Source organism: Barbatula barbatula, assembly GCF_947034865.1.
Source record: "Barbatula barbatula genome assembly, chromosome: 2".
Classification (NCBI taxonomy): Eukaryota; Metazoa; Chordata; class Actinopteri; order Cypriniformes; family Nemacheilidae; genus Barbatula; species Barbatula barbatula.
In genome coordinates this window covers 18739055-18766836 of record NC_136767.1, presented here as the reverse complement: position 1 = coordinate 18766836, position 27782 = coordinate 18739055, and the positions used below count along the sequence as shown (strand labels likewise).

Below are 27782 nucleotides of genomic sequence, written 5' to 3'. Positions count from 1 at the left end.
GAGGTCACGTGACCGCAGCTGACAAATAGGAAACGTGACATGCATCCTACTCCCGTCTAACCAGCGAACGGAATCAACAAGCTTATTAGAGCGCAAGAAACGCCGCTTGTTAAACAAACCCAGCGCTTGGCTTGCATAACACTGCTATACACTGGCTGGATGTGCTGCTTACATATGTGTATGGCAGGATAAAAAAATCACATTTCGTCAGAATGGTTCTTGTTGTGGAATTTGCTCTAGGATGCGTAGGATCTCACTGACAGCTGGAATGTAACGGGGGTCTTATGAACTGGCTAGCCTAGCTAGCTGCCTATAGAAATACGCCAGCGTGAGAATAACATGCATTCTGGCAAACAACAGACGCGCGCTTAGATGTTTATTGAAGTATGCTAGGATGTTTAAAAATGTGTTCGGATCAGGATTTCTGGTGAGGACAGCTCATGTCGTCTTGACATGGGTCATAACGTTGATTCTTTTCCTTCACGACACCGGTAAGTGCTCATATTACCTCCTGGTTAGATCTGACGCAAGTTACGTCTGTTATAGCGAGAGAGTAGCTGTAATGTACACAAAACTACTTTCCACCTGTTTGTTATTCGTTACTATGTAGGGGGAGTGGGGTAAGATGAGCCAGTTTTTACTTACGTGGTCCTCGGGATGAAAGAAAATGCAATAAAAGTATTTAATCTAATTTCAGGATGTTCCTATCCATTTAAATGATAAGAAGATTTTAAAATATGGCTTCTTACAAAAAAGTGCTCCTGTGGCTCAGTTTGCCCCATGGGGTAAGTTGAACCATGTGGAGATGTGGTTTTTAACGTTCTACATTCTAATTAAGTGATTCAATCATTATTTTCCCTTACAAATCCTAATAGTTGTTTTTTTAAGCTTACTAACTTAAACAAAACAACCAAAAAACATTCTGTAAAATAATTTCTGAAATAACCTTGTTATAACAAAAGTTGTAACCTTTCAAAAACAGACTAAACAGATTAAGAATAAATGATTTTCTTCTCTCACTTTATCTGTTTTTGTAGATTCTTGGCATTATACAGTGCGTTTTAATGCCAAACCATTAGTGGTTGCACTTTATTTCACAGTAAGTCTACCTATAGTGTACTCACCTAAGAGCGGACTGGGTAGTATAAGGTAACTACATGGTATACGTTTACGGATAGGTGCAGGGTTATTTCCCAGTTATTATCTTTACTGTAATAAGTACACAGTATGTACATGGGGACTGTAAGATAAAGTGCTACTCCATTAGTGACTTAAGTTTCATTTAAATTATGCCGGTTTAAAAATGAGAAATTGATACTGGCTCAATTTAACACCCAGGATTTGGCTCACTTTGCCCCATAGCTACTATTTAGCCAACATTTGCATGGTTTTATGTCAAGTCAAGTCAGCTTTATTTATATAGCGCTTTTTACAATTTTCATTGTTACAAAGCAGCTGTACAAGAAAACATTGACTATAAGTAAAACATAAAAGGTTATGGAAGTCAAAACACAGGTCAAATATCAGACACTCAATAAATTCCTATATGCAGGGTTAATTAAATAAGACTATCAAATTCTAGCAGCCCCCCCGGCCAGGCAAAGAGTGCAAAACAGTATGCAAACGGTGGCGAGGAACCCAAAACTCCATTGGAGGAGAAAAAAACCTCAGAGGGAAACCAGGCCTAACCAGGGGATTCCAGTTCCCCTCTGGCAAAAACTGCTGCCTCTGCACAAGCTTGACAGTGCTTGCACAACAAGGCAAAATAAAAAAAGTTAGATTTAAAATTATCATTAATAATCTAATAGCGACTGAAGTTTAGCGACTGAGTCGCCACGTCCTTCGTCCAGCATTTGTTAGGTCTGGGAATGGACTGTGTCCTGCCCGCTCTGGTAACCTTGGACTGCGTCCTGCCCGCTCCGGTAACCTTGGACTGCGTCCTGCCCGCTCTGGTAACCTTGGACTGCGTCCTGCCCGCTCTGGTAACCTTGGACTGCGTCCTGCCCGCTCTAGTAACCTTGGAACAATGAGACAAGACTGGCTGAGAGTAGAGTACTGTTCTGCACTCTTTGATGCAACAAATGCATCAGTTGTTATTGGAAGTGTCCCTGGTTCCGGTTGATCTAACTAGTGCAGCCTAGATCTTTGAAATACATATATTATGATAGTGTAGTGTATGCAAGATAAAAAAAAACTGACAGAGTGTGTCTGCCTCCCGGACAGTGCAGGGAAGACTGTTCCAAAATTTAGGCGCTAGATAGGAAAAGGATCTGCCGCCTGCACTTGATTTTGAAATTCTAGGTATTACCAACTGACCTGACGCCTGAGAGCGTAGTGCACGTGATGGACTATAATACGTAAGAAGTTCTCTCAAGTAGTGAGGAGCTAAACCATGCAAGGCTTTATAGGTAATAAGCAAGATTTTAAAATTTATGCGATGCTTTATAGGTAACCAGTGCAAGGTTGACAGAACCGGGCTAATATGCTCATACTTTTTTGTACGTGTAAGAACTCGAGCTGCCGCATTTTGGACCAGTTGGAGTTTTTGTAATAGGCCTGCAGGGCAACCACCTAATAGTGCATTACAGTAATCTAGTCTTGATGTCATAAAGGCATGTATAAGCTTCTCTGCATCTGCATTTATATGTTGGTAATTCACCAACATGCATCGTTAATATTTTTAGATAGCTGATATGCAGACGTTTTACTTTGACAAGCCAAAAACCAACTTTTAAAGTCAATTTATGTGCTTCATATTTTAACATTCTGGCGGAAATAACTGGTCGTTCCAAAATGTATGGTCAAATGACAACAAAAGTGTTCAGTCGCTGAAATCAGTGGGCGGATCAACTAACCCACTGCTCTTTCCCTGTGCTCTGTTATACTCTATTCCCTTTTATTTTATTATTGTATATTGCTTCCACACAGACCTCCGCAAACAGGAGGAAACAGGGGAGCTCACATTGCCAGTTCTGTTTGTCCTGCTGGTCCTGGTGTCCGTGTTGCTGTACTTTGCAGTTTCACTTATGGATCCTGGTTTTGTCCTGTCTGATGACTGTGATTTGCAGGTCAGTTCATAGAGACATTTATGTTGCATGAGACACATATATTTATGTCTCATGCGCCCTAAAGGGTCATCATTTATTTGCCCTTTTGTCTTCCAAACCTGTATATGACTTTTTTGTCTGTGGAACACGAAATAATATTTTGAGAAATGTTTCAGTGGTTTTGTGTGCATATAATGGAAGTCAATGGGGGCCCAATGTTGTTTGGTTCCATGTAAGAATGGAAGTCATATAGGTTTAAAAATCAATTTTTCATTTTTGGGAAAACTATTACTTAAAGATGGCATCTATAAAGTCTAAACAGACTTAATAGAAAATGCTGTATTTCAGTTCACACTTGGCATCACAGAGGAGAAACAGGACATGATTCCTCAGGCCACTAAATCCTTACGACTGCGGCGCTGTGGACACTGCCTGGTACAGGTGCGTCATGCCTGGTTGAGATGCGCATTTATCATATGTTTGTAAGAATAAACTTCAATTGATAAAATATATTAATTGTTCTAGCAACCCATGAGATCTAAACACTGCCAGACTTGCCAGCACTGTGTGCGGCGTTATGATCATCACTGTCCCTGGATAGAGAACTGTGTTGGGGAGAGAAACCATCGCTGGTTTGTGCTTTATCTGGCTGTCCAATTTGTGGTCTTATTGTGGGGATTGTACATTGCCTGGTAAGTATTGTGTAGATTTGCTCGGCAAGACTCATTGAGTATCTGCTATAGGGATAGGTCACCCAAAAATATTTTTATTTAAATGTATTTATCCTCATGTCGTTCATTACTTTTTTCTGTGGAACACAAAAGACTGTATTTTGAAAAATGTCTCAGTGATTTTGTGTCTATACAATGGAAGTCAACGGAGTCCAATGTTGTTTGGTTACCAACTTTCTTTAAAATATCTTTAAATGGACTCTCTTCTGATGTACAGGTCAGGCTTCAGTCATGCTCCCACCTGGCAGCTATGGTTAAGGACCAATGGTGTGCTTCTGGGAGCAGCAGCAGTAGTGGCAGTGCTGTCTTTGACTGTGCTTCTCCTCTTGGGGTCTCACCTGTACCTGGTATCTCTAAATACCACCACGTGGGAGTTCATGTCTCGTCACAGAATCTCTTACCTCAAGCATTGCGGCATAGACGAGAACCCTTTTGACCACGGGACCCTGCGCAACCTCTGGGGCTTCTTCTGCGTGTGGGAACCCATGGTTTGGGAGCATGTGTATTTCAAGCAAGGCAATGAACCCATTTAATTTACAATTCTACCCGGAAGTCAGAGCTACAGTTACAGGTAACTTGTTCAGTGGTTTGGTGGAACTGAATTTGCCGTACTCCTTCCTTTAAGTTCCATTTCGAAAGTGATATATTCATCAAGTGCATGAACTTTGTAGTTGCAGTGCGTGATCAGTTTTTTGTTAGGTACGTTGGAATGGTGAGCGTTTTTATAACCAGTGTTTTTATGTGGATACTTTGCCCTGATACAGTAGTTCTTTGAAAGTTTGTCTGTCTGATTTTGCACATTTTAATAGCAAAAGAAGAACAAAAAGCACAAGATCATAGCAGCGTTTTAGAGCTGTAATGTGGTTTATTATTGATGCAATATGGTGAGATGACTTCAGCCAGTCGGTTTACAGAATTTTCTGCTCCATCTGATTATATTTCATTTACAAAGTTTTTCTCACTCATTAATGTTACTATAAAGCTGTTGGACAAAATTGATATCAATATATAGTTTGTTAGCATAACTATCTTTTAGGATGCCTCAAATGACATGAGTGGATGGTGTCATAATTGTTACTGCGGCTTTACAGGCCGATTGTGATTAACTTTTAACCCATTTAAAGAGGAAGTCATTTAATGAATAAAAAATGAAAGAAATAAAGCATTTAAAAAGAAAACATAACAGAACACTGATTTTAGTATTTGCTCAATAACAGATTTCTGTTTATTTTTAATAGAAAAACGTTACAGATTGCAGCTTAATGTACTAGAAATGCCTCTGGTGGTATACGGTATACATATTTTTACAGAACTTTCTATTATGCTAGATGCCCACTTTGAAGATTTAAGACAGGGTAATGGGAATTTGTTTATATAGGACTTTATATATTAATGAACTTTCAATGTGCTGGTAATGTTATTTTATATCTATGTATCTCAATTGTACAAAGTACATCGTCATCTCAATTTCATTCACTGAACAGACGACACAACATCCAGAGAAATCAACACATTAAACAAATATGAAACAAAATCAGTGCAGTAATGCTCAACATTATCATTTTATAAACAGGGTATTTCCTATTACACATGAGCCTCTTTAAGTCGCAAGTGCTTGTTAAGTACCATTCCTATGACTGTTAGATTCAAATTTGTATTGCCAGTGCATAAAGCCGTTTTGTTGGTTCAGTTCAAAGCAGTCCATTCTTTTTGTTAAAATGTACTCATTGCAATATATGCACAGGAAAAGCAATAATCATTTTTGCTTTTAGTTTTTTCAATGTCTTTGAATCGCTTCCATAACTTTTGCACTTCAGTGTTGTACGTATCAATATTATTGCTGAAATTTCGTGGATGATTAGTGCCGTTTTGATCAATATTGTTATGCAACATTTTTTGAAGATGTCATATTTTGTAACTTCAGTATTCAATAAACTGAACAAACGTGGTCACTTGGTATTTTATTTTTTTAAAATACATTCATAACCTTCATTTACATTGACTTATATTTATTTTTATTTTGTCCTTCATATAGCTCATAGAAATGGCAAGTTTCATTTAAATATTTTAGTGTCATTTTTGTTCACAGTGTAACCTACCAGCAGTAGACCACATTGACATACTCAATGAATCAATGGTGGTCTGATGTAGTCAAAAGAAAATACAGACAAACATTAAAGAACGAACAATTTGAATATACAGCTCTGTATCACCTAGCATTCATGATTACCATTATGTTTATTTTAGCATGTCAATGTGCTAATTGTATCATGCCAAGAATATGATTAGCCTAATTCAATTGGTCTTAAACCATATTCAAATTCGTACAGATGAGATGTAAAGAAGTACAGATGAGATATAAAGAAATACAGAACAAGATCTTTTAAGAACAATTAAGTGTTTGATTTGGGAAGAGACAAGCAACATTTATCTGGGGCACCAATCCTAAATCAAATCCAGATTAGGGACAACCAGAGATGAACATTTTCAGTCATACACAACTGTGATGGTTTAACATGAACATACATGACATACATGTTCGCTCCGATAGTATCAGTGTAGAATTTAAGGAGCTTACGATTCTCCAGCTGTGTTTATTGCTCAGAGCAGCACTGCATCAGAAATCCTTAAAAACTGAGCTAGAAGAGTTTGTCCACCGCCTTATCTCAGCCTGATGCATTCTTCATCTGTTCAGTAACAGTGCAAGTATATTTTGGCATTAAAGTTCAGTATAACAGGAAGACTTTCTTTTTAACAGCTGGACAAATAAACAACCGATGACTAAGAAACATCACAAAGAAAGTAAAGTATCGAAGACGACAAACAGTACAATTTACAAAAACTACTTTTTGCACATTTAACTGCACTTATGATAACACACAAAACAGGGACAGCGATGGGCAGTTAAAAGCTTATAAGCATTAGTGAGCTTACTCACAGTGGTGACTGAACCTTCTCGTTCACGGAGACGGTCGCAGTGCTCTGGTCGTGGGGTGTTCCTTCATTTTAAAGTCCAGCTGGGCTCTGGATGGCCTTTGGAGCTCAAAGCACACAACAGCAGCCATGTTACACGAAAAGCACACAGCAGCCTTTTAAGGGTGACACGGAGCCAGTTTAACTTGACTGCATAACTGTTGAGTAAAGGGGAGGGAAATTGGGTCGAGAAGGAACGAGATTGAGATTTTATATTGCACGACACCATCAAGTGTGATTGAGCAGAAGTCAGTGCAGCGCGGAAAAGTCAAAGTCTACGAAGAACTCCTGCTGCTCAGCGGTGAGGAAGAACGGAGTCTGTGGAGGAGTCAGGACTGGCTTCAGGCGTGTGAACTCTTCGTCAAAGTTACTGACGTCTCCTGGGCTTTTAATTGCCGGAAGGAAAGGAGGTTTGACTGTTTTAGCCAATAAAGCCTCCCAATTTATGCCCTGGTGGATGCAAAAGAGAAGTGCTTATGAAAAGGGTAGTCTTAAAGCGTTTTCAGCTTGTTATTGTTCCAAACTGGTTTGACTGTTTGTCTTTGGGCTTGTCAGGCCTAGTTTGACATCAGTGATGTCAATCATGATTAATTCATTGTCTTTTATTGTAACCAATCATGGTTTAGCACATTCAAATAAGACAAATGAGATTTGAAAGCCATTGTGGAAGGGAATCTGTTCAACGACTGTAAATGTTCATTTACAGGAAACACAAGGATAAGCAAATGACGAGACATTTTTGGGTGAACCATCCCTTTAAATACTTTGTGAAGTTAATCAGTGTGTGGTTACCTGGAAGAATCTGTGTCTCTTCACTTCATTAGCATCTTGCTCTGCTGCGCCCAGTCTTCTTTCAGGGTTCTTCTGCAGCAACTAGCATGAGACGACGCGACGTGTCAGATCTCATAGGAACCACATTTTGTTACATTTTACAGCGAGAGAGATGATTTTGTACCTTCTGGATAATGGAGACTGACTCAGGGGACAGAAATCTCGGGTAGCGCACTTCATCATTCACGATGCTGTCAAACACCTCCTCTTCATCATCACCAGGGAATGGGGACTGGTGGAAACAAAGGAAGACAAACACAATGCACAAAAAAAATGCAAAGATCAATCCAACAGTACGTTATGTTATTACACAATAATAAACAGTTACAGTGAGTTTATTCCCTCATTATAATTTGAAAACGTGCTACTTTTAAACATGCACAACTTAGTGTACACTGTGTAGTATGTTCGAGTTAGGCATATAGTTTTGAATTACAATACTGACCTCTCCCACTAACATCTCATAGATGAGCACGCCCAGACCCCACCAGTCCACAGCACGGGTGTATGTGCTGTCTGTCAAAACCTCTGGAGCCAAGAACTCTGGTGTGCCACAAAAGGTTGATGTACGATCGCCATGTCCCATACCTAAGTGGGGGCAAAACTCACAGCATAAATATCACAAAATGAGGTGAAATATGCTTACAAAATCAAAACAAAATCATGTACCTTCTTTACAAAGCCCAAAATCTGCGATTTTCACAAAGCCATCAGAATCCATCAACAGATTGTCTAGCTTTAGATCTCTAACAGGGAGGACAAAACTCATCCATAAGATGACATGCATTATTTCTATAAATCAATAAAACAGAGATTTTTGTTGTATTTACCGATATACAATTTTATTCTGATGCAGAAACTCCAGGCCCAGTAATACACAAGCAGCATAAAACCTGAAAGAGAAAGCCTCAGTTTATTATATTAAATATTTATTATATTTATTGTATTAAAATATACATTCAGGGGTAAACATCTCATGATGCTTATGTGATACTTACCTAATCACTAATTAAAGAGACAGTGGCTGTGTTTATACCTGGTCTGTCGCTCAGAGAAGATGTTGTTGTGTATGTGGGTCATCAGGTCTCCTCCAGGTGAATACTCCATCACGAAGCACACATGGTCAGGTGTCTGGAAGCACCCAAACAGGTTCACCAGGAAAGGATGACGGGACACGTTGATGGTCTCAAAAATTCGCCTTTCACACATTAAACTGTAAAGAATGAAGTCAAAATACAGTAGCCATTATAGGATATCTATGTTCAATTGCAATTTTCAATGTTTAACTGCTAAGTTCCAGCTGCTCAAAATCTACAGATTTATTTCAGACTTAAAAAGTGGTTTAGGTAATATAATGCAAAAGAAAGAAAACATCCCATCCTGCTACGTTCAACACACAGTAAGACATTGAAATGCAGAACATCACCTGTCCACTTCATCCCGGGTCACCACATCTCCTTTCTTCAGGGCTTTGATGGCATAAAGTTTGCCAGTCCTCTTGAACTCAGCCAGCAGGACCTTATATGAGATACAGCAATGACATTGAAACAACTGCACCACGCAGAATCTGATTACAGTAAAGGACAACTGCAGTCTTACCTTTCCAAAGTGCCCTCTTCCTAAAACGGAAATGCAGTTAAATTCCTCCATCTGCATCCCCACTTTCCTCCTGTGAAACAGGATATAGACACAACAGACAGTGTGAAAAAGACCAAAGACAGGAGGGAGAGTCAAATCCTACCTACTGTATGACACAAGAATATATGCAAATGACAAAGTAAAAAACACAAGATCAGAGTGATATTACTCTGCAATAAAATGATTTAAAATAAATCATTGATGCTTATCTTAAGCTCTACTGATACATGTCTAACAAACAGAATGACTTACCGAGGTGTAGGCTGGGGAGCAGGCCTGCCTTTGACAACATGGTGATCCTCTGAGAGGCTGCCTTTGGCAGGAGTCTAGAAAATACATTCAGAAACACATTATTACACCTTTCGCTGGAACAAAGCAATAGAAAAATACAGGATGCAAGATGTTTCTGTACCACAGAAAGTGATGTGTCAGTGGTGGGGGTCTTTGCCAAGTGGAGGCGTGGTGGCTTGGCAGGACGCTCCTCACTGAAGTTGAGTTTAACAACTGCTGAGTCTCTGTGATAAAACACTTAATTATTAGGCTTTTCATATCATTACCTCTGGCAATTGTTTAATACACATTTACATATAAAGAGAATTACTTCATTTAACAAAACTGAAACTGTTAAGCTATTATTAAAAATGTATACTGCATCAAGACTAAAACCTGTGGGACATGTGAATATCTCTCACCCAGAAATAGGCGTGGATGCAGATGGAGGGGACATGGGCTCAGAGCCGGGCAGCGGCGGGCTCAAAGCGGTCATGTTGCTGTTGCAGGGGGGTAGCACGCTCATCATCAGTCGTCCCCATGTGGCAAAGTTCATATTCATCTGAGCTGCCCGCAGAAAATTCTTCCCTGAGAAAGACATTAAATCAGCTACAGTTAATTTTCATAACTCTTTGATAAAAGCGGCATTTATACCACAGCATTGTCTTAACTCGTTGTTAATGACTCCATTGTTGCAATTAAATGATTTGGTGTTTTTAGACTTAAGGCAGACACATATTTGAACACAATCCAGTGATTAGAAGAACAATCAATCATATATAATTCATGAGTCAGGAATTACATCACTCCTACAAATCCTTTTTAAAGAAAATACAGGAGAAAATGTGAGGTCAAGCACACCTTTTTCTTTGGGGAAAATTCGTTTCTGTCTCTGTAGTTTAGGATGTCGCTCGATGACGGGGTTGATGAATCTCACCTGCGATCAAACAGCATGATAAACAGCTGACTAGATTGAATACATCAAGTTTCTATGAAACAAACCAACACAACCTGTACACCACTTTGCAAGATGTGAAGATGGTACCAGAAGCACTTCGGGTTTCTGTTTTTATAATATTTTTTATCTTGCATAATAAAATCTAAAAATCCTATACTTGTTTAACATTTTAAATTGTTTCTTAATATTCTGTAGGTTGTTTTTTTAATCAAACACGTTAGTTCTAGTGTTAAAGAACTGAAAGAGGAAGTTCTTCTTGCCCAGCCTTGTTTACGTCAACCATTGTTCTGTGTTGAAAATTGCTTTGACTCAAGGATGAAGGTGAGAAGGTGTTCTCTCACCTCTGTGAACAAAGTGCCCTGTGGCTCTAGGTAAAGGCACATGCTGTGCCGCTGGTTGTCTAGGAAATCTTCTAAACGGAGGAACTTCACGGCACAAAGGGATCTCCAATCTCTCCAGTACACCGCAATCTCCAGCTCTCGAGACTGCAGGGGCCAAAGATCATGTGAGGAGAGAAACTAGTTTTAGTTCCCTAATACCTCACAGTTGTCTTTACATTATATGGTGACTGACAAAGAAAAACTGGCAAACGCATTTCATGATTATTCGCAGTCAAAATAATCACAGGTGCAGAGCTACTCATACTAGAGAGCCAAAAGTTGATGATTACAGACAGAAAGGAACGTTAAACACTTTACTATTAAGAAAGAAAAAGTGCTGCAGTTATACAAAATTAAATACGGGGTCATGCTAAATCCACTGTGAGTGAGATGGTGATGCCCAAAGGGTGAGCAAAAGATTACAGTAATGTTGAGGGATTTAGATGTGGATTACTATGGAGGCAGCTGATTGAGCTCTGGAGAGTAAAGCCGTGTTAATGAATGTGGGGAAAAGCCGTCATGGACACTTTCTGTAAAACAGATGTCCTGGTTACTTTTGCGCGGGCTGATTTACAGCTACAAAGGACACACTTCAGCTCCAACATGGAACTAGAAAACCTTAAAGGGTAACTCTTTCATGGTGAAAATTTTGTCATGAATTATTCACCCTCAAGATGTTCAAAACATGTATACGTTTCTTTGTTCGGTAGAACACAAATAGAGATAATTTGGAATTGTGCTTCAGAACTGCTGGCTGCTAACATTATTGACTGCCATATTTTTTTGGTTCTGTTGAACACAATAGATGTTTTGAGGAATGTAGGAAAACAGTTCTGGGGCACTTTTGACAACCATTTATAGGTTTCCTACTTTGGCAGTCAATGGTGCTTCTGAACTGTTGGTTGCTAACATTATTCCAAAATATCTCTCTTTGAGTTCAACCGAACAAAGAAATGTATACATGTTTGGAACAACTAGAGAAAACTCATGACAGAATTTTCATTTTTGGGTGGAGTATCCCTTTAAATGACCAAATATGACTATGAAATAAGCAGAGGGTTCTGACCCGCTCGAGGTCGATGCTGAAGCACTGATCCCAGGCCTCCTTACTGAGCAGCCGCCAATGTGTGCGACCAACTATCTTATTATCCACTTTTAATACGGCGCTGATCTCAGCTGAGGGGAAAAACAAGTCAATCAAAAAGGACAGTACATTAAACACTGTTCACTTTAGAAATAAAGCACCTATCAATCTCAGATGTTCAAATTATTTAAAAATGCATTTTAAACAAAAATTCCTGAATTCATGTATTTTAAGCCTGCAAGACTCACAGGAGAGCTCATCAGTCTTAGGGGTTTTGCCGTTGGTGCTGCGGGTGGAGAGGCCGGTCCTCAACCGAAGCGATTTGGACTCAGATGGACTCCCAGGGGCCGAAGACATGCCGCTCACCCAACAGCGGCCCGGTACAGACTCCAGCAGGTCCTGACATCCCATCAGTCTGACATCCAAACGCCCTAGAAACACAATACACACAGGTCATTCTCAATCTAGTGGACATTTACAAAAAAATTACATCTATCAGAATCACACATTACACATGCACAAGCAGTATACAACTGGCATAATTTCACTACGTATTTATAAATGCCTGAAGTGTCCATTGAGACTTTCCAATCACACATCTTAACATCAAAACCAATTCTAATAATTTCAACTGTGTTAATACCAGTCAGGCTGGACGGTTTAAAGAGCAAAGAAGATGCCGAAGACGAAGAGCGCAGGCGATCTCTTTGCAGCCCTACGACAGGTGAGGACCCCACTGTCAGCTCCTCTTTAATGGCAGCTCGCTTGGGATGGTCGTGTGGAAGTTCACCGAGCCTCTGCTCCAGGGACAAGCGCAACAAGTCCAGTTTCTGAGAGGACTCCTGCAAACGGGCCTGAGCCTGAACACAAAGAGAGTTTGTATTGCATTCAGTTCTGTCCAAAAATTTAAAACAGCACAAGATCTCTACCAGCCCACCACAACAAATTAACTCCATCATAATAGACATCACATGCATTGTCTATACTACGAACTGCCCGCTTCATAATTAATTAATATATAATATTGACTCTCATTGTATTCTGATATGTCAGAAGCAGCCATTGCAATGGCAGCACTTTTACATTCCCCAATAAATCTGATATGTGGAGTGATCTGATGGTCAACAGGAGACTAGAACCAAGAATTCTCATATTCAAATTCTGGGTGAACAAATATTTTATGGTCAATAAACATGTTAAAGAGAATGATTAATTGCAATGTCATTTAACTCGCATGATTGACATGTCCTGTACAGTGCTATTAGCAAAACATTCACTTCCTGTTGCCCATGTTTGGCCACAAGTTTGAATATGGTGGACAAACTTATTACACCTACAGGATCTACTTAAACTGGCTTTTATGGGCGGACAGGACAAAGTCAAATCTTTTGAACAAGCTATTTTGTGCAACCTGCCAACAAGAAAAATCCATTTCACCATCCATCCATGAGTCTTATTGACAAATCATGTACTACTAAAAGACCCCATTGTTCTCCAAACAACATTCTCTACTAAATAGAAGCGCCTCCATGTATATCTTCAGGGAAATAGCACAAGCATTGATTCATGTCTAAGATTTTGGCATTTGCTTTGCATATGGTTTCCACTCAGTATGTTTGCACAGATAAGTCACCTCTTAAAATACTAAATTTGACAGAATGAGCAGCATTCTAATATGACTGCTGCCAATGAAGTATAATGTCACAGTTAAGGCAAGCCGAGTTAGCTTGCAGCAAACCCATACAGCATATTAATGATATCATATTTCAAGAGGTTAAGTAGAACACATTTACACACAAGCCTAAAGATACAATAGCAAAAAAAGAAAACAATAATTCTATAGATGATTCATGTTAAACTACATAGTTAAATAATGAAAAACAAAATGACAAAACAAACTGTGTTCTAAATTTTATCTTGTTTTCACTCAATTTGTTTCTCAATGCAATTTATTAAGTATCAGAAATTAAATCAGATAGAATGAGCACTCTTTAAGTTCCTGACATTCAAAACGTCCTAAAGTCTTTAACTTCCCTTTAAATCTGAACATCCTATCTCACGGTTCCTTCTCCATGCGTGTCAGCTTTGTTTGTTTGCTTCTGAGAGCTTTGACATCAAACACGTGTAGTAACTTACTTCGCCAAGAGCGCGTCGGTCCTGCACTTTGTGTACGCCGAGCTGCTTGACCACATTTTTCGCACCGTCCGCCACGGCTGCCTCGATCCTTAAATGATGCCTAAGCTCCTCCAACCGCAGCTCAAGGGGACTTATTGTCTCAGAGGGGCGACCTGCACAAAAACAAATCAACCTCTGTGTCTTTGACTTGAAGTCTACATTTTCATGGTAAATACATAGCACAAACACAAAACAAACTCACAAACATTTGAATGCTATGACCCACAACTCTCCATTCGGGACATCCTGCTATAAGGGGATTTGCACTTCAGTTTCAAGGCTATAGTTGGGGTGTTTTAAAGGGATAGTTCACCCAAAAATTCTATCATCATTTACCCCCCCTCACTTTGTTGCAAACCTGTATGCATTTCTTTGGTAGTGATATGGAAGATATTTGGAAGAATGTCAGTAACTAAACAGATCTTCTCCCCAATTGTCTCCGATAGTATTTATTTTCCCTACTATATAAGAAAATAGGGGATGAGATCAGTTTGGTTGGTGTCATTCTGAATAAATGATTACATTTTTCATTTTTATTAAGAGACAATGATTTCCAAGATTCTGATGTTAAAAACACTCTCATTTCTCACAGGCAAAAAACGCTTTTCTCACCCTCTGGCTGTGCAGTCTCTCGCTCTCCTTCTCTGGCCTGAGTGACTTTGACAATCTGCATGCGGAGCAGCTCGATTTTCGTCTTGCTATCCTGCAGCATCTGCTGAGCTGTGGATAACATCTTCCGATCCTGCAGAGTGAAAACAGGTGATAAGTGAGATATTTACATTTTGCATTCAAAGCTAAACTTAAAAAGACAAAGACAGAAACTGGCATTCGAAGACATTGATATTAATAAATAGGCCATATAAACGGTTCCCCCCAACAGGTCACCAATTTATCAGTGTTTATTAGCCTGTGCTACTGTATTTCATAAAAACCAAGCCAGGTGTAACCACACCCCGCAATACAAACACAAACAACGCAGACTACTGTATGCAATTTCTCTCCAGAGCTTTTATGAGCCGTAACACTACAGTCACAGTAGTGCCAGAGCGCATATATCCTGATACATTATGTAAATGAGAGAGATTGCGTCATCCAAGCAGCGAGGCTCTCGTAGAGACTTCAGAAGTAAACAATGCTGCAAACGTGTGACCTGCAGAAAAAGGACAGAATAAACAGTACCGTCCATAGCGCTCTTCCCCTCTCAATGCAGCTTAAAAGCTCATCCGTCATGTTTCGTGAACTTTCAGATGGCTGAATGACATCCCCTTGTTCCTCCTTGACCCCCATCAGACGCTTCCCCCTGACACGTTTCTCCTTCCATCCTCAGACCTGCTCATGCCGTTAGTTCCAGTAAAGGAGACACGGAGCTCCACGTTTCATCCCGATCTGGGATTGGCATCCGAGAAGCAGTTCCATTTCTCATTATTATCGTTCTGCTGTCCTTGCATTCCACTCGCCACACCCCTCCCTCTCACATTTGTTCTTCCTGCTACGGTGTTCACAGATCTCTTTCTACAGGAGTTAGCTACCTCTGTGCAACTGCTGCTGCTTCTGTTTTGCCCTGCCTGGCCGGCCCAAACCTGAATGCTTCTGCATTGGCTGAGGCAAAGTCACATGGGCTGCTGCTGTCGCCAGGCCCAGCACAGGAGAAACCGAATCAGTACCAGCGAGAGCTTCCTCTTCAAACCACACACTTGGAAAGCGGTGATGCTTGAGTGCATTTGTCTATAAGTGTCCCAAGTATGTGTGTGTGCGTAAGATCAAGGCTCTGTACTCAAGCTGTCTGACCCTAACACAGACATAAATCACAGAGCTGCCAGAACACCGTGTTCTCAGGCGGACACAGCAGCATTATCAATGCCCTGAATGATAGAAACGCACATGCTTGGAGAATAAATGGCAAATACAATCACAGCTAGCTAGAGGTCATGGACCATTACTCTAAAAGGGACATAAAAGTCACGCAAGACAATGGGGGGAGGAGAAGGTGAAGACTCGGGACCTTCTTTGTGGCTGCGTTATTATCCCTCATAGTCTTTTGGCAGCAACCCAAACGGCCTGGTAAAAAATTCATTAATCATCTTTAATATGCAAAAGATAATAAAATAGGGTCGCAGGGGAGCTTCTTACCTTCACAGAACTGTACGCATAAGTCTGAATTATGTTTTCAGCCCCTTGTTTCACTTTGAGCTCCATGGTAAGCTGCTTTTTCAAGGTACGGACATGACTGCCCAGGGGTGATGTGACCTCTTCCCAGTGGCAAGGGTCTGGAGAGGTGGGATCATCTGGACAGATCAAGAAGAATATGAAACATTGTGGCAATGTAATGATTTTAAATATAATTCAGAAATTAAAAATCGATCATAATAAAGATAACTATTCTCTCTAAATAGTTTTTGGAATTTATTAAATTTTCTACAGAAAACCTTATTGCAGCTACATGATATGTTGTAAGTACATTTTCATATTGATACATTTTTATATTCTGAAAATACAATTGAATATCCTACAAGATATTTTCAAAAAGAAGTTGACAGAAAATGTAAAATAAAAATGTAATAATTGTGGGAAAAAGATCAGGATCCACGATTGATGTTCTCATCCTCTGTAACACTGTTAAAGGACCCTTTGCACACGCAGATCTTTACATTAAGTTTGATTTTGTTTCAAGTAACACATTTGCCTGTATCTTCCAAATGGCTAGCAGGTAAAGATTTATTTATATTTCCATAGTTAAAACTTGGGATTTCCAAAGGTTATTTTCTTCCACCACTTTGTCTTTTGTAGTTGTGGTTCCTAGCCACAGTTGCCATTGACTTCCTCACTGGGGGAATACTGACTGATTAACAAATACAATAATAATCCTGACGTTCCGTGGGTGCAACTACCCAGAATGTATATACATTTCTACATACCTTAAAGAAAAATAATACCTAAAAAATGCATATGATGACGGTACATGAATGCTAATAACTGAATGAGTAATCGTATTGAAAAATTCGGTCAAATTATCAATCAGTTGAATCTTAAATAATAATAAGTATGGTGTTAATATATTTTATCAAAACAATTAGAACTATGATCTCATGAATACTCATGACTTCTCATGTCAACTCTCACCTGTCCCGGTCTCTTTCTGTGTGGCCATAGCACGTGCATTTAGTTCCTGGAGCTCCCAGTGGAGCTGCTCCAGCTTGCGGCTGGAAGCTCTGAGCTGACCATCAACATCAGCTGCGTTCTTTCGGTTGGTCACTGCCCTTCGCAGTCTCTCAGCAGCCTCCTTGATCTTAAGTTCCCGCTGGATCTCCTGACGGAGAAGAGCAATTCCATCCTCCACACGCTGCTGAAACTCAGGGTCCATGAGATCCCCATCTGCCAGACCCCGCATACAGCTGCTCTGTGGTGTTTGAGTGCAGAGAAATAAAGAATGAATTAAATGTTCAAATAGAAACTCATAAACAGGCCACAATATGCTTAAAAATTTCGACTGCATGTCAGCGTGATGACAACTGAAGATATGACGAATCGATCAGTTAAACGAAGAAAACACTGATAATCACTAATGAAACTGAACATCATTGTTTACATTTATAAAAACCAGGCTGCTTATTATGCGCATAGCAATTGGAGCCATAAATGCAGATAAAGACATGATAAAAATAAGACTTTAAATACAGTGGTTTGGATAAATGAAAGAAAAAACGAAAAATACATTTGCACATTTAGCAGAGAAACATTGACAGAGGGAACAATGGCTTTTTCTTCACAACATTATATTCACGCAGTCACACATAGAGGGCGCTATTTTACATTTTCCACATTTTTACACCAATAAGAAAAAGACTGAGACTAAAATCTCCATTTATAAATATTTTACCCAATATTTTTAAAATAATTAACAATAGTAACAAACCTTCTGTTAGAGTTGCACTTATACACCCGTTATATGTTTCAATCATTTAGGTTAAAAAATGAACAGAGACTGTCATTCACTACTGTCATTTCGTCAACCCAGCTGTAAACTGTTCTACCTTACATCACAAAACATGTAACGTTAAATGTTTAGACTTTTAGACAATTGTATGTCCCACTCTCAAAAGAAAACGTTACAGATCGCTTTTGTTTAGTTAAAGGGATAAGTTACCCCAAAATGACAATTCTGTCATCATTTACTCACCTTCGAGTTGTCTTTATAAATGTCTTGCTTATGATAAACACGGAGAAATATATTTGGAAGAATGCCTGTAACCAAACAGATCTTGCCCCCATTGACTACCATGAATAGTAGGAAAAATGACTTTATCATTTTGACATTTTGAAGAATGTAGGACAGCAAACAGTTCTGGGGCACTTTTGACTACCATTGTATTCTTTCCTACAATGGGAGTCAATGTGTGGCCAAATCTGTTTGGTTAAGCATTCTTCCAAATATCTTTCTCTGTGTTCATCATAAGAAAGACATTTATACAGACAACTCGAAGGAGAGTAAATGATGACAGAATTTTCTTTTTTGAGTGAAGTATCCCTTTAGCTTACTCTTAAGATTCTAGTGAGGAACAAGAGAAAGCCAAACTTGTCAAACTAGTTAAACCTGAAAATCCGAAAAGCGATATTTAATTAGTTAAACGAAGACCAAGACGACTTAAATGACTTTAAAATACTTTCTCTTAAATTATCCATTGATTTAACTCAAACTATTACAAACAGATGAGAGCTAAACAGAACTTACCCACAGCAATGTAAACAAAGACGAGTGTTTGAAAATTAACCTGCGAACATCTGGCTGCTTCACCAATAACTTACAAAAACAATATTCACAAAATGTTGACTTTATAGCAAACTATTCAAAACTACATTATTTAGGCTTGAGTAAAATAAATTGTTTTATACCTGTAGCGTCACACCCGACATGGTGCACTGCTGACCGTCAAGTGACGCCCCGACTAACCGATTCCTCGCTCGCGCTCTCTGCTCTGGCTCAAGCGGCGCCCGATTGAGTGAAACTAGAAATCATATCCACATCTCCAACTAAATCTGAGAACAGAAAAACTCTTCAAAAGGGGAAAAGATTGTACAGAAGAATGGAGGAGAATACAAGTGTCCGACTGTCAGCTGGTCGGCTAGACGGCTCTCGAGTTACCGGTAGTTTTATGGAAGTTTTTCTTCGCCTTTCCCATTTCCTGAGGTTTGAAAATCTTTCGCCGCCTTCCTTTTCAGTGATTGGACAACCGTGCTGTCACTCACAAGCGTAGCGTCCGACGTAAGTCCAATAGCGTAAATTATAAATAATTATTTAACATCCAATAATAATGACATAGTAAAGGTTCGTTGAGACGAATAATTGCAGAAAATTTACCAGCATAGTGTATTGTTTTCTTATCTCTCAAAATTGCAAGAATCATTATGACAAACGTGTTATGGACACACTATCTATTGATTTAAAGACACTAAAGATAGATACTCTATGTACTCTATGTGCTAAAACGACAGAGCAGAAAACAATGAGGATCAGTCACAGAAGCGCAAGTATAAGAAAACATTAAAGAAATTATAGGGTACACCATGTCTACTGATGTCTTTAGATTAGATTGCCCTGGTGAATGGTAAGGTTGTTGCATTTGGATCCATCTTCCCATCTCACCTGTAACCCACAGCACTTATCACTAATCTAATTAGTCATGGCTGCTTTCATGTATGTCTTTTTAATGTGCCCTTTTGAATGCTTATAAATGCTTCAAAGCGTACATGAAAGCTGTTCTGGTTTGGAGGGATCGCTCATGACAATATTTCTCTTGTTGATGCACCTGTAGTTGGTACGCAAGACTAATGCTTAAAATGGTGCTTCTACGGCTTAATTTATTTTTACGTTCTTTAGATAGGTAAAATCATGTAAATATAAAATAGCATATTATCCTAGGAAGAGGAATTAATTCAAAAAGCCTACCAATTTGCTAAAACATTCATATATTTCTCATATTCACATATATCATAAATATAATACAAGACATCTTTGAAAATAGTATAATACGTGGGTTTTTGTTTAGGTGTCAGGGCTTACAAAGCAGTTTTTACTCTGAAAAGACAAGTTCTGTATTCTCACTGTGAGGCTGCAGAGTTCCTCAAAGCAAGAATCCATTTCCTCTAAAGAGTCTGCGGAAAAGTCTCTGTATTGATCTTTTCACTTCCACAATTTTGAATCACTTGTTTGATCTTTTAATAGACATTAAAACTCACAATTCACTCTTCTTATGCAGAGCCGATCCTAGACGTCTGGGGGCCCTGAGCAAACCTTTGTGGGGGCCCTTGTCATAGTTAAATTTAGATAAACGTAAATGTAACAAATGAGAGATTTACAAAAACAAAACATGATAAATATTGTTTACTCAAGAAAACTAAGCATACGAAAACACATCCATAATTCTCTAAATGTGATGACACAAAAATGAAATATTATCATGGGCAAACATACAGTGGATTGCAGTGGTGTGCATTACAGCTGACACCCACATGAACACTGTACAGTTGGTCTTGTGACTGTAAGCCATTCCCTTAAAAACGCTATTGAAGTTTGAAACGTGTATATTAATGTGTAGCCTATTTAACTTTGGAGACGGTCCCTAAAATCAGACTGTTGAACGTCCAACGTCAAACCAGCAACTTTATGCCAGTGGATAAATACTGAATTTGTAAATCGTCCCTTGTATAATTTGAAACTAAATAAACTAAACACACACTGCCTTGTTCTGTTGCTTCGCGTTGTTATCCGCTACAGACGGATAGGTCTTTTATAGCCATGGCCGTATGTAAACCTGCATCATCACAGAAATCTTCGTTTTCTAGAATTCTCTGATGACATCATCATTACTCGGCTGAAGTGTGACCTCCCAGAATGATGAAGTCACACAGTAGGTTTGATTAAGATGTCTTTTAACATTCCTTTTTAAAGAACCTTCCAACATATCAACAAGATGTAGGATGATTTTGGTGAATTGGGACAGTGATCTCAACGTCAACATGCTTTTGAGTTGAACCTACTTTGACTTTTTCTTGTGGAAGTCTCTTTACGCCCTCTCGCGGTGTTTGTTCAAATCTACCTGAGTCTAGCGATATTAAATCTGAGTTTAAGTGCGTCACACACCCATTACTGTTATCATGGCGTCCACACTGGCAAATAAGTGCGGATCTCCGTTAAGTCTGATCAACAGATTGCTTTGCGTCCCTCAGTGGAGGCTGCGATGTGGTTATCATGAAAAGGTAAGTTGCTGTTTACATAGTAATGACAATCGGGTTGTAAATTCTTTTCATCCAGCTTATGTTATTGATTTACACCAAAATCATTGCTTTTATAAAGTAAGTATAATGTGCTCGATCATTTTTATACACAATTCTAGTGATTTTACAAGCTTTGATTTGTTAATGGGAGCTGTAAATGTGTCAAAAAACATTACAGCCCACAGTCATTTATTACATCATATTTAATGGGCTACTTATTTGTATATATCAATACATAATATGACGCATATTATTTACTTGTATTTTTAATAAATAACTTAAGTCTTATATTGTAGGTGGTGGACCACTATGAGAACCCAAGAAATGTAGGATCTTTGGACAAAAATGCTAAGAATGTGGGCACGGGTTTGGTTGGTGCGCCCGCATGTGGTGATGTGATGAAACTGCAGGTTAGATTGCGTACCCTTTATTTGTATCTTTTTTATAATCACTGTTATAATATATATATATATATATGTAATAAAAATATTATAAAACCATAACAACAAAAGCAACTTGTATGACAATTTTTTGAATTACCTTTGGAGAAAAGGAATGCTATTTTTTATTGTTGTTGTTGTTATTATTGTCGACTTAATGTATCTATATGCTATTTATAGATACATTAAAAAATACATTATAGATACATTAAAAAACAACAATAAAACAACAATAAAAAATGCTATTTTTTATTGTTGTTGTTGTTATTATTGTCGACTTAATGTATCTATATCCTTTTCAGATAACAATTTTAGATAAAGCATCCAGCCATTCCTTACCCTTTTCCTATTTTTGCTCTAAATGCTCTTTAATAGGGTTTCATCCTCAAATTGGATTTAACTCTTTAGCAGAATGAAGTATATCTAGTAGATCTCTAAAAAAATCTTTTATCCCCAAATTTATTTGTTTTTGCAGTCTGTAAAACATGTAGCATATGTTTTATTTTCTAAGACATCTTGTATAGATCGCAGGGTCAGTTTAGTGTTCAATCACAAATTAGGTAATGAGGGTAATTATAACCTATGCACGTGTTGTATTTATTCATGTGACTTTTATCCACTAGATTGAGGTGGATAAAGATGGAAAGATTGTGGACGCCAAGTTTAAAACCTTTGGCTGTGGCTCTGCTATTGCATCCAGTTCTTTGGTCACTGAATGGGTAAAAGGCAAATCTGTAAGCAAAAATGGTCACATCACACTACAGATATTATATCGTAGAGCTTGATTATGGCTTATATGTTTCTAATTAATGCTGGCATTAAATATAAAGGTCTTTTAACATGCTTGTTTTTATAGACTGATGAGGCGTCGAAGATTAAAAACACTGAGATTGCTAAAGAGCTTTGCCTTCCACCAGTTAAACTGCATTGCTCAAGTAAGATTTTATTTTTAACCCTATATTTTTATATTAATAAAAATACAAATCACATTAAAAATCTTCTTGTTTCCTGACTGCGTTGTTGATGATCTTGTGCCTTGAAGTGCTGGCAGAGGATGCTATAAAAGCAGCTTTGGCAGACTACCATCTGAAACAGGAAGGTGAAGAGGGCAAGAAGACGGTAGCAGCCAACAACTAGGGGTCGCTGTTGGTCCTTTTAAACCTCTCTACAAGTTTAGACCAAAGTTCTTTAAACCATGAACTGTAGCCTGTCTTTTAAACGTTCAATTTTAAGGGATATTTCACCCCAAAATGAAAAATCTGTCATCATTTATTCACCCAAAAGGTTGTTTCAAACCTGTTTCATTTATTTCCTCTGTTGAACATAAATGAAGATATCTGGAAGAATGTTAGCAATTTTCGGTTCTGCGACGTGATCCATTACAATAGTAGAAGGAAAATATTGTGTATTTTCTTAGTTTCGTTGAACACAAAATTGGATATTTTGAAGAATTCAGGAAAACAAACAGTTCCGGGGCACCTTTGACTTCAATTCATTTTTCCTAGTTTAGTCAATGATGTCCCGGAACTGAAAATTGCCATCATTCATAAAAAAATTTTTCTCTGTGTTCATCAGAACAAAGTAATTTATACAGGTATGAAATTACATGAGGGTGAGTAGATGACAGAATTTTTATCTATCTCTTTAAAATCACTTACTTAATGTCTGTTAAAGTCTGTATTTGTTTTGAAATATTTATATGCGATTCTGCAGATGTGATGATGAGAGAAGGTGTTTAACACTTGCTATTTAATTTCACACAAACCTGTACTGTATATTTAGGAAAGGAAAATGTGGTTCAGATGCTGATTATGTGCTTTGCTGTTATTTAATGTTTCTTAAACATTGCATATTTACAAAATCTATATCTTGTGCATTTTGCCCTTACCGACTGAAACTCAACATAGCTTCTTTCTGCGAGTTGGGGTGCTACATGACTAATTTTTGCGATAATGCCAAAACCAGCATTCTGTATGAGTAAAATACTTAAGTACTGTTAAAATCTGATACTCGAATACTTCTACTCAAGTCGTTTTGAAATTTGTGACTTGTAATGTAATCTAGAAATTTTCACTGCAAGGGACCTGTACTTTTACTCAAGTATGTTTGTAGGTACTCTTTAAACCTCTGTTAATACCTCTTCACATATTTGGAATGTTCATAATTTTCATTATAGGCTATGTTTAAAATATTGCGAATACAGGAAAGTATTCCTACCAAAATCTATGTTGAGACTAGCTGACCTCAAGACTAAACTATTGAAAAGTGGGCTCAACACTTGGTGGCCTTGAGACACTGAAGCTGAATTATACTTCTGGACCTTGAAAGGAAATATTTAGAACCAGAATATATTACCAATGTAAACAATAACCTGACTCACGGAGAAGCATTCCTACACCAGGACTCATCTCCTTAATAGGAGTAGCAAGTTTGCTTTCTTTATTTTTTGGATATGTGCTTGCATCACACTTCAAAGCTGACAGAAAATAGCATTGTCTGTAATTGTCTGGATTAAATCTGGTTTGTGAATGCACTTTTCACTGGATGGAAACTTTTATTTACCGAAAACAGCACTCAGATATTAACATATAAAATAAAATGAAATATAATATAAAAATAGATTATCAGTCAAACATAAAATATTGGGACACACAACCCAAAATGCAATTTTACAGTCTTGCCTTACAGGCATCCGTTTGTACAGCCATTTTCCGTTACACAAAAGCAAATGAATAAAAATAGCTATTTAAAATAGTTTTTGACATTTATATGTCGTCAAAGTGAAGTCATAATATTGACAAACATTTTCTTCAAATAAGATGTCTTCAATGCAACAAAAAATTTCTTCAGACGTACCAAAGAAACAAACTTTCTTTGTGTTTATATCTATATGTTCCCTTAAACCTTTTAAACGTCACTCTAAAATGCTGTTTTCTCTTCACTGATAACTGATGTGCCTGAATTAACAACATCCTGTTTGTTCATGTCCTCTCGGATGTCAGGCTCAGATGAATGTTTGCTCTCTTCAGGGGGCCTGGATCCTGACGGGTCACTCTTTTCCATGTCAGAAACAGGAACACTGTCCTGGGACTTACTGGGGTTACTGTTTTCCACAGAATCCTCAACAACAGACTGACACGTAGTCTTGTCCTCTAGCAAGCCAGAACTCTCCTTCTGACTCATGTCACAACTTTCCACACCATCTGTAGGTTTTTGATTCTCCACCATTTCATTCTTCTCTTTCCATGGTGTCTTAACCGGAGTCCGTAGGTTCTTGGTAGCTAACATGATGTCCTCCTGAAGCTTCTTGGCTGAATTCAATGGCTCCTCACTAGAGCTGGTGTTGACGTTGTCTGGGACTTCATTGAAGAAGCGAGCTCCTCCGGTCTTGTCTCTCTCATCGACATACATCTTGGAAGGGAAAGCGCAAGGGTAGTACGCGCTGACTTTATGCCTGCGGCTCAGGATCGCAGCTGAGCAGATGATGGTGAAAATGAGAAGGAGCAATGTGGTAATGACAACAACAAGAAGAAGGTTCTCTTGAAAGAAGTCCACCACTTGATTTATAAAAGGCTTGGTTTGCTTTTCTCCATCGAGCGAGGTGGACAGAACAGACATATTTAGGTAGGAGAAAATGCTGGATGTGGGGAGCAGGTCTGTGCTCCCAGATTCCCATAGCCCACTGCTTTCCAAAGAATCATTGAAAATGACTGGGGAAGATTCAGTGATGCTTCCGTTTAGCAGGATGATGGACAAGCCAATGAGAAAGCAAAAAGATGAGTGCGCCATTTTATGACTTAATGCCTGTGGTGGTTAAAAAAGTGAAGTACATTTGTTAATAACTACTAATATATTATATCTATACATGAGGAATTCTGGAGAAATCGTTCACCCAAAAATGAAAACATATTTACTCAACCTCTTGTCATTTCAAACCTGTATTAATTTCTTCTACAGAACACAAAAGAAGATTTTTTCAAAAATGTTGGTAACCAAACACCGCCTATTCACTTCTATTGACAAAACCAATGCAAAGTCAATGGGTACAGTTGTTATTTCTTCAAAATATCTTCTTTTGTTTTCTGCAGAATAAAGAAAGTCAGGTTTTGAAATATCTTATACAGGTTTGAAATGGCATGAGGGTGAGTAAATGATGGCAGAATTTTAATTTTGGGTGAACTATCACTAACATACAGGTTATTGTATTAAAGTTCTCAGCCACTGCAACCACACATAATAAGTTCAATGAATACTGGCTAAATTATCAAAAGAAAATAATTTCCAGTTAAATAACATCAAAATAAGTAGTTCAGGAGCATCTTTCACAAGCTCAACCAGTTTTCCTGAATGTCCCTACAGTACATACAGTATTAAATAAAGGACCATTTTACTTTTGTTGAAGGGAAGTTTTCACAAAAGACAGCTGCTGAACCTACATCGGCTCCTCAAGCGTTCTAGGAGAAATTCTGGCGATTCATTTCTTTAAACAAAGATATTTCCACTGTGTAACCAGAGGTCTCGGTACCATCTGTGCTTTAGATGACAACCATAATCATCACTGGGCAAGTAGCACACAATGGAAATAGAATCAGGGTCATGTAGCGCCTCATTCTCCAACACACACATATACAGTATCATGAATATTTGTCCCCATCAGAGTAGTCTCATGCTGCATCAAAGCGTTTCGCATCCCATCCTCAGCACATTAACTTCCTTTTATGTAAATCTCAGTAGCTTTCAAGGATATAAGGCTTACCTTGCCAAAATCAACTGAGAGAGGGGAAGTAATTCTTTGTGTCTGAACTTTTCAACAGTCGCGGAAGAGTTTCACACAATCCTTTGTCAGTTAGTAAGTCACATCTTGACCTTATAAAGCCATGCATTCCTTTGAGTGAACTCATCTGTCTATCATTAAATAGGCAGAAACTGCATTACTAAAATAGAAAACAGGCAACAGAGATGAATCTGAATCCATACTTACGTTCTACAAGAGCTGAGGTTCTAAAGCATGCCTCACTTGAGAAGACCAGAGAGAGAGAAAAGCTTCAGCTCATTCCTCTTCTCCAGCTGGATGTTCTGTTGTTACAGGCTGCACGATGAAGAACACTTGGATTGGTGTGGGGGAAAAACTTATTTTCCCCTCCTCCTTCTCTTACTCTGCCCCAGAAAGACTGGGCCATTTCCAGACACACTGTTCTTGTTAAACTTTGGAGAAGGCTGTTGGGGGGGGGGTTGCAGCTGAGTTCCCCCCCGCATTTGCACTGGAAAAGTTCAGGCCTCCAGATGTAAGCACAACTAGAAGTGCTCTAATCTTTGTGACTTTATTAAGACAAGCATAGACTCTTAAGAATAAGTTGCCACACTTGAGTCTGATACACTGATGGGCTTTTGTGAAGTTATTTGTGTTTTGTTTCTTTATGGCTGATATTTTTCAAACAGAGACATATGCATCCCTGTTTCTTGAGCAAATTTTATTCAATCAGAATCTTAGCACCCAAAGATCAATGTCTGCCCCCCAAAAAAGGGACACAGCGAGGATGAAAAGGGGCAACATGTGGTCTTTAAACAGAAGCAATCAGGTCCCAGAGGAGGTTTATGTTTCCTGTGTTCACATGAGTTATGAGGGAGAAGGGACATGTGCCGTGAGTCACTTTTGAAACAAAGGAAAAGGTGTTCAGAGTAAAACTACACCAATAAAGTGAACTGAAACTTAATAATAAGATGATTTAAAACGCATTTATTTACAAGAATGTTCTTGAGTTTGTCTGCAGGAATATATAGCTCATCACATGGACCTCTTAGTTCACCAAGCTCTTCTTGCGGCATTTTGGAGTTATAATGATTTGTCAAGACATATACAAGATAGTAAAAACAGATGGTTTAAGAGCATCTTAACTAATCTTTAGAGAGTTAAGGCCAAAGGATGTAGTTTATCTTCTTCATGTCATTTGTTCCTGCAGAGATAAAAACTTATAATGGATAT

At 38.5% G+C, this 27782-nt stretch overlaps 4 protein-coding genes across 7 annotated transcripts; 2 read left to right on the top strand and 2 right to left on the bottom strand.

Moving 5' to 3' along the window:
• The first annotated feature begins 43 nt into the window (after positions 1 to 43).
• On the top strand, positions 44 to 5727 carry zdhhc12b (zDHHC palmitoyltransferase 12b). Its single transcript, XM_079481770.1, has 5 exons — positions 44 to 491; positions 2929 to 3068; positions 3396 to 3488; positions 3573 to 3739; positions 3996 to 5727. Exons 1-5 carry the CDS (start codon positions 395 to 397, stop codon positions 4309 to 4311), a joined length of 813 nt encoding a protein of 270 aa, XP_079337896.1. The 5' UTR covers positions 44 to 394; the 3' UTR covers positions 4312 to 5727.
• On the bottom strand, positions 5720 to 19305 carry pkn3 (protein kinase N3). 4 transcript variants are annotated; one of them, XR_013788030.1, is made up of 24 exons: positions 19228 to 19271; positions 18978 to 19121; positions 17208 to 17484; positions 16218 to 16372; positions 14700 to 14829; positions 14049 to 14200; positions 12556 to 12772; positions 12161 to 12343; positions 11895 to 12004; positions 10790 to 10933; positions 10352 to 10427; positions 9913 to 10078; positions 9633 to 9735; positions 9473 to 9546; positions 9182 to 9251; positions 9009 to 9100; positions 8619 to 8795; positions 8413 to 8475; positions 8252 to 8328; positions 8028 to 8170; positions 7707 to 7814; positions 7544 to 7624; positions 6717 to 7201; positions 5720 to 6465 (listed from the first exon to the last, which is right to left on the bottom strand). XR_013788030.1 is itself a non-coding variant. In XM_079481736.1 (23 exons), exons 2-23 carry the CDS (start codon positions 18996 to 18998, stop codon positions 7001 to 7003), a joined length of 2820 nt encoding a protein of 939 aa, XP_079337862.1. In that variant the 5' UTR covers positions 18999 to 19121; positions 19228 to 19305; the 3' UTR covers positions 5720 to 7000. The 4 variants fall into 4 exon arrangements, 3 of the variants coding, with proteins under 3 accessions (XP_079337862.1, XP_079337863.1, XP_079337864.1); XM_079481736.1 differs by having other exon boundaries at positions 5720 to 7201; positions 19228 to 19305; XM_079481737.1 differs by lacking the exon at positions 19228 to 19271 and having other exon boundaries at positions 5720 to 7201; positions 18978 to 19131.
• A 1682-nt stretch (positions 19306 to 20987) lies between these two features.
• iscub (iron-sulfur cluster assembly enzyme b) lies at positions 20988 to 24332 on the top strand. The gene is made up of 5 exons (XM_079451086.1): positions 20988 to 21341; positions 21656 to 21769; positions 22423 to 22533; positions 22656 to 22734; positions 22842 to 24332. Exons 1-5 carry the CDS (start codon positions 21240 to 21242, stop codon positions 22934 to 22936), a joined length of 501 nt encoding a protein of 166 aa, XP_079307212.1. The 5' UTR covers positions 20988 to 21239; the 3' UTR covers positions 22937 to 24332.
• tmem119b (transmembrane protein 119b) lies at positions 24197 to 26973 on the bottom strand. Its single transcript, XM_079451085.1, has 2 exons — positions 26781 to 26973; positions 24197 to 25603 (listed from the first exon to the last, which is right to left on the bottom strand). Exon 2 carries the CDS (start codon positions 25586 to 25588, stop codon positions 24719 to 24721), a length of 870 nt encoding a protein of 289 aa, XP_079307211.1. The 5' UTR covers positions 25589 to 25603; positions 26781 to 26973; the 3' UTR covers positions 24197 to 24718.
• Positions 26974 to 27782: the final 809 nt, after the last annotated feature.

Bases quoted from the DNA above. Each gene is read 5' to 3' on its own strand.
- zdhhc12b (XM_079481770.1), top strand. From the start codon at position 395: ATGTTTAAAAATGTGTTCGGATCAGGATTTCTGGTGAGGACAGCTCAT. The intron at 3,069-3,395 runs GTCAGTTCATAG...GCTGTATTTCAG, and splicing joins CTGATGACTGTGATTTGCAG to TTCACACTTGGCATCACAGA. The intron at 3,489-3,572 runs GTGCGTCATGCC...TAATTGTTCTAG, and splicing joins GTGGACACTGCCTGGTACAG to CAACCCATGAGATCTAAACA.
- pkn3 (XM_079481736.1), bottom strand. From the start codon at position 18,998: ATGTCGGGTGTGACGCTACAG. The intron at 12,773-14,048 runs GTAAGTTACTAC...CTTTGTGTTCAG, and splicing joins ACCGACGCGCTCTTGGCGAA to GCTCAGGCCCGTTTGCAGGA. The intron at 8,476-8,618 runs GTATAAACACAG...TTTCTCTTTCAG, and splicing joins TTCTCTGAGCGACAGACCAG to GTTTTATGCTGCTTGTGTAT.
- iscub (XM_079451086.1), top strand. From the start codon at position 21,240: ATGGCGTCCACACTGGCAAATAAGTGCGGATCTCCGTTAAGTCTGATC. The intron at 21,342-21,655 runs GTAAGTTGCTGT...CTTATATTGTAG, and splicing joins GATGTGGTTATCATGAAAAG to GTGGTGGACCACTATGAGAA. The intron at 22,534-22,655 runs GTAAGCAAAAAT...TTGTTTTTATAG, and splicing joins AATGGGTAAAAGGCAAATCT to ACTGATGAGGCGTCGAAGAT.
- tmem119b (XM_079451085.1), bottom strand. From the start codon at position 25,588: ATGGCGCACTCATCTTTTTGCTTTCTCATTGGCTTGTCCATCATCCTG.